This window comes from Athene cunicularia (assembly GCF_003259725.1).
Source record: "Athene cunicularia isolate RWA chromosome 3 unlocalized genomic scaffold, athCun1 chr3_part1, whole genome shotgun sequence".
Classification (NCBI taxonomy): domain Eukaryota; kingdom Metazoa; phylum Chordata; class Aves; order Strigiformes; family Strigidae; genus Athene; species Athene cunicularia.
The window spans coordinates 109205038-109211037 of NW_020799097.1; the positions used below are offsets into that span (position 1 = coordinate 109205038).

Below are 6000 nucleotides of genomic sequence, written 5' to 3' on the forward strand. Positions count from 1 at the left end.
TCATAACCATGAGCTAGGTATCCTTTCCATTGTCCAACTGTAGTGACTTCCTTCAGTGCACATTTATTTTCTATAAATTCCCAGATAAAGTGCATCAGGGCTGCAAGTATTTAAACTCTTCTACAAGTAAAATTTTCAAAACCACCTGTATGACATGTAGTGAAAAATAGTAATCATTCTGAAAGATATTATTTATCCATGCACGAATTATGCAATTGTCAAAGATAAATAAGCTCAATCCATGGATGAATAGGTGATATTTTATAACCTGTAAAAAATGGTAAATCGGGTTGAATTATTTAAATAGCTTCCAGCTTAAGCTTTCTGGAATTGTCTTTTTTTTTTTTTTCATATGTGACATAGGAAATCTAACCAAAATAGGAAAATGCAGTGTGTGGTGCAGGAAGCTGGAATTTTGGGGAGGAAGTCCATTTTTTCCTCATGCTCCCTATAAGATTATTATAATCTTTCACATGAATAACTACCAGGACTTATTTTAACCATATTTCTGATTGGTGGGACATCTGAAGAAAGAGTTCTAAGCAGTTTAAAGCAGTTAACAGCAAAAGTATTCCAATCTGATATGGCAACTCTTCCACTAGCCCTTTAGAAAATTCAAAGGTACTACACATTAAATTGCACTGTGTACATTTGAAACATAAGCTCATAAAGGCTTTGGCAACACACTGTGTTGCAAAAAAAAACCCAAACAAACAACCAACAGTCACAGCACTATTTGGCAATAATTATCCATGTAGAAAATGTAATATTCCTCCAACTAATAGAAGATTTCCCATGTTATCAGACTTTTAAGTTCCCTCTAGCTCCTTCTCTCATGACAGTTCCCTACTCATTGATGGAATAGGCCACAGATTGGCCACTCAGTTTCCTGCAGGAAGTTTAGGAAGAAATTTTCCCTCCAAAATACTGGGTTGACTTTCTCCCCTTGGATGAAGAACATCTGAGAATTATTCAAATGTAGGCAGGCAACTTCTGGCTTGAAGAACTAAGAGAGATTTTGAGTCAACTGGCCAGCTTCTGATACACATACTGGCATGTGGAAAGAATACTAGCGTTGCATCAAAAAATTGGACTCACGGGCAGAACTTTTGCCTGATCAGAAGACAACTAAAAAGACTCACTGTCTTTAACAGGTAGAATAGAATAGAATAGAATAGAATAGAATAGAATAGAATAGAATAGAATAGAATAGAATAGAATAGAATAGAATAGAATAGAATAGAATAGAATAGAATAGAATAGAATAGAACAGAACTATTTCATTTGGAAGGGACCTACAACGACCACCTAGTCCAACTGCCTGATCACTTTAGGCCTGATGAAAAGTTAAAGCATGTTATTAAAAGCATTAGACAAATACCTCTTAAACACTGACAGGCTTGAGGCATCGACCACCTCTCTAGGAAGCCTGTTCCAGTGTCTCAGCTATATGCCCAGACCACGATATTTGATTATAACTACAGTTATACACAATGGAGAATGCTTACAAGAACTTTCAAGTCCTACATTCTTTACATATTACTTTATCTGATTAGACTATATATATAATGATAGAAACCTCCTGCTTTCTTCATCTTAATCCTTCATATATATTTTGAACTTTTCTGAAACTGTGCTGAGCAGCTAGGAGTGAACGCAAAGATGGAAACAGTACTTCTTGGTGGTTTTGTAACCTGTAGTATTTGTAAATAAGAAATCTGCCATGAGGAGCCCAGGAAATAGGGTGTCTAGAACCAAATGCACATTTTATTCAAATCTAAACTGCTTCCTCTAACTAGGAAATGTCCCCAAAGTAGCCTTATAATTTGAGTTGCAGTTGAAGAAGCAAGATGATACGTTTCAATATGGTTCCTCCAATACTATATATTTGTCTTCACAAAGAAAGTTTAGATTTAGGCCATCTACTGTCTTGTCATTGCAGACTCAATTTTTGCTTCACCTCTGGAAGATCTATTGATAATTTCTGATGCTAGAAAATGTGTTCTTGCAACCATATGAATACATATCAATTTTTTTTTCTACCAGTGACATGGTCTTCAGTGTTCTGCTGAAGTGAAAAGGGACTACTAAAGAAGGTGCTTTCCTTTTAAAAACCCATTAAAATTGTTACCACTTTAACAAAGCTTAAAACCAATGATAAAAGCTATTTAATACTACACAAAACCAAAGGAAAATACTGTATAGCTAACATAAATTTAAACACATTGTATTGTGCAAGTAATCAGGGCCAGAAGCTAGGTCTGTTGCTATTAGCAACACATATATAAGCCTATCTTTAACAGAACAAAATCAAAATCTTCTCTATTATTATTTCTGATAATATATATAGGAATACATTTCTAACATCTGCTTGCATTCATGTCATGTTTATTTTCCCATCCCAACTGCTCTTTTAGTATTTGAGAAAAAACTGTTGCCTAACATTTAATTATTGAGGACAGCTGATGCAAGATTTAAAACGCAACAGAATACCCTTCAAACGTTTATGAAATTCTTTCTTACAGCAATGTCTTAGAGTTTAACCTTAGTATAAATTTCATGTGTTGCCAAAAGCGTTTTACTTGCCTTCTCATTAGGGATGTACCAAATGACTTCTCTTCAATTACTGTATAAAAACGTTAATTTAAGTCAGCATGAAGGTTTTCATTAATTCCAACAGTAATGTTAGAGTAACATTAATATCAAGTGTAATAGCGCACTTGTAGTACCAGTATTTCAAGATGCATAACATGGATTTTGGATCTTACCCAGGAAAATGAAAAAGCATCTGTTGCTTTCAGATAAAGGCATTTTACTTCTGTCATTCTTTGTTTTGTGTTTCCCCCCTGTAACACAGAGTCACAATGCCACACTACCTGTCATGGCCTGCTGGTCATCCACCATTAACTTTAAACTTTTTCCTCGTCGAACCACACGCACTGTGTGCCACTCATTATCATTGAGGTTATAGCCAGCAAAAAGGGTTTCTGGACCTTTGCCTGTAGGATATGCCAAACAGTCATTATGCAATCTTTAAATCAGTTTACATGTGAACCTCACAGAGAAAGAGAGAGAGAGAGACAGAGAGACTGGCTGGGCAAATGTTAAAACTCACCAAAAGTCACATCAAGCATGAAAATTACAAAGTATAAACAAACCTCAAAATATAGAGCTACTACGTTAAAACACTTTTACTGTATATTTAACAATATAAATCTATTGTATATGTACATTTAATGAGCCAGGTTGTCATAAATAGGCACAGTCAAGACAGATTTATTGATGCACTTTCCAGTCATATACAAGCCTTTAAGAAATGGGATTACTGCAGCCAGAACAACTTCAGGATGTGTTTAAAAGACTGGATTTTTGTTCCTTTATTAAAAAGAGTTTGGGGGGAAAGGTACAAGTGGTAAATGTGTGTGCATGTGTGTTATATTTTTCTTAATCTACGTCATCTTCTCAGCATTTGTCTGTTTATTAGGACTTCTCAGAAGATCATCTATTACCTTATCATCCAGGTGACTCGTTAATATTCAGATCCAGTACTTTCTGATGTTAGCAGACCTTCAAACAATGCTTTCCTTTTTCATATGACAGATAATATTTTTAATAATCTGCTATTTTTTTAAGCAGTACAACAAATACTTTTGAAGCAAATAGAGTTCTGTGCATAGCACAATGTACTTGAAATAAATTAAGTATTCAAAAATCCAAGAAACAGGATCTCTTTAGTACCTAGGAAAAAATTTCTCAGAATAAAATTATTATGAAAATTGCGCCTTGTGCTCTTGAGCAAGAAGAGAAACAAAGCGAGAAAAATCCTGACTATGAACTATAATTGATATGAGCTGGTGATTGACCAAGTGCTGAATCGATCAATAAAAACTTCTGTGCTCGAACCTGAGTTATTTGACCGATGTAGTGACTCTCCAAAGGGTAAAGCTAACCTGCAATTAACTGCTTTCCAGTTTCTGTGGCAGAATAAAGGCTGCTTATAACTAAGAGAGACATAAAATAAAGTAACATTTGACACAAAACCATTAGGCTTATACTGAGTCGGACCATTACCTCTACTACGTCCTTTCACGGGACTATATCCCACGTGTCAGCCTTTTAAAGGGGATACATGCCACTGGCTCTGAAACTCTCCCACATTTCTTTTCAGATTCTCTTCCACCCAGTGCAGGCTGTGATGGATGAGGTCTATTAATAAATGGGTACTATATGACACTGTCTAAAATGAAGACCTCTCTGACTTCAGGACTGCACAGAGGGAAAAAGACACTAATAGCTTAATGTTCAGCATATTGGACAGTTTTCATCTCAGACTTTTTCTATTTTCTATCAGCATTTTTTCAGTTGCTGCTGGTTTACTGCCCTGCTTTTATTGCTATTTTGAGCGTGTCAAGGGATCTCCAGGGATAAAAATACTAGCTACAGCAAAGGCTGTGGAATTCTGGTAACATCATGTTGCTTTCTCTATGCCTCTGCATTGACACTAGGCTAGGAAAGGTGTGCAAACCCAGCAGAAAGAGATCTATATGCACTTACTGGTGTCAACTACCTGAATTGTTCTGTTCTTTACACGTTTACTTTCTTTGACAAGAGAAAGACCAATTTTGCATAATGTTCAAGTGAATAATGCTCTCTTTGAATATGGTGATATAGTGGCAGTGAATAATGCTCTTTAAGCAATTTCTATTATTCTATATTCTCTTGGGTGCTTAAATAGAAGCAATTTCTAACTAGATTTGCAACTCATAGGATGGATTTACAAAAAAAAGGCTTAGATGACGTGAGTAGCAATAGTAGTGGGAGTCAATATGCCTACTTAAAAATACATCACTTTCTATTATTTAAACATCAGCCCTTCTTCATTTGTTAGTCTTTTTTTAAAAAAAAATTAAAGTAGTTGAACTACTTATTCTCTCTTATCTCACAACAGATCTCTAAAAGACCTTAAAGCATAGGCAATTTTAATTTGCTGTCACATTCACAACCCTCTGCAGTGTCCCATTCTTGTAAAGGTGTCACAGTGTATATAATTATCAAATCCAACCTGGCTGCTCACATTTATATAGGCAAACACGTCTTATCTTTTAATGGTTAGGGACTTACAAACTCGTCCTGTTGTAAAAATAAATATGTTTTCCTATGTATCAGTCTACTTCCTTTGGTGAAAGGGCTATGAAAAGCATGAACCTGGGTATAATACACTATGGGGGGCAATGCATTTAAAGCAGTCCTGGCCTTGCAGAAACTAGCTACCTTGCATGGTAAAGAGGTTTTTCTTATCTAAAGCTGATCTCTAACAGAGAAGAGGGGGGTTTACTTTGTCAAAGAGAGTACAAGGAACTACAAAATAGCAAGATCCAGTGTCCAGGTATTGTGGATGTACCTGTCACATCGTGTTGCACCTCTGCAAAGTAGCACACGTTTGCATGGCAGCTGGAAGGGTGGATGAGAAAGGACAGATGCCCACCACTCCTGAAGAGAATGTGGCACTTGGGCTGCTTCCTGGACAAGAAAATGCTTTTTCATATAGAAGTAGTAATTGTGCTTGTGAGCACAAAAATTTCTAAATGCTTAAACACAAAAACATGTAGGAATCCCTTGATACCACACAGGTACAAGGACTGCAGAAGAAAACATATCTTGTTAAATGGTATTGGTCAACCTCAAACATAGTTTGTATTAGTGCTTTTCTCACTGACTTTCAAATATATCCACCTGAAATTAATTTAGACATCCTAATATTGAGATCATAACAGTTCAGACTCTTCTACTGTCCTAGTTTATAGTGCTCTAGTTTATAGTAAATCTACTATAAATCTAAATCTACTAAATCATTAGCTTTCCAGTCTTATTCTGAGTTTACACTGATCTGATTTTACTTCATTTAAATCACACCAGCAGAAAGTGCTGTTGTATTTAAATAAGAATTGGCATATTGGCATGGTTGGTTTGAGATTTTTTTTTTTTTTGGGGGGGGGTGGA

The 6000-nt window shown here is 35.7% G+C and overlaps 1 protein-coding gene across 13 annotated transcripts in view; it reads right to left on the reverse strand.

Annotated features, from left to right (window-relative positions):
• NRXN1 (neurexin 1) overlaps positions 1–6000 on the reverse strand; it is a 717717-nt gene that overhangs the window by 380779 nt on the left and 330938 nt on the right. For all 13 annotated transcript variants that reach the window (XM_026844498.1, XM_026844485.1, XM_026844489.1 and 10 more), the window contains one exon: positions 2877–2999. In XM_026844498.1, coding sequence (XP_026700299.1) covers positions 2877–2999 — 123 coding nt within the window. The remainder of the gene's footprint in view (positions 1–2876; positions 3000–6000) is intronic.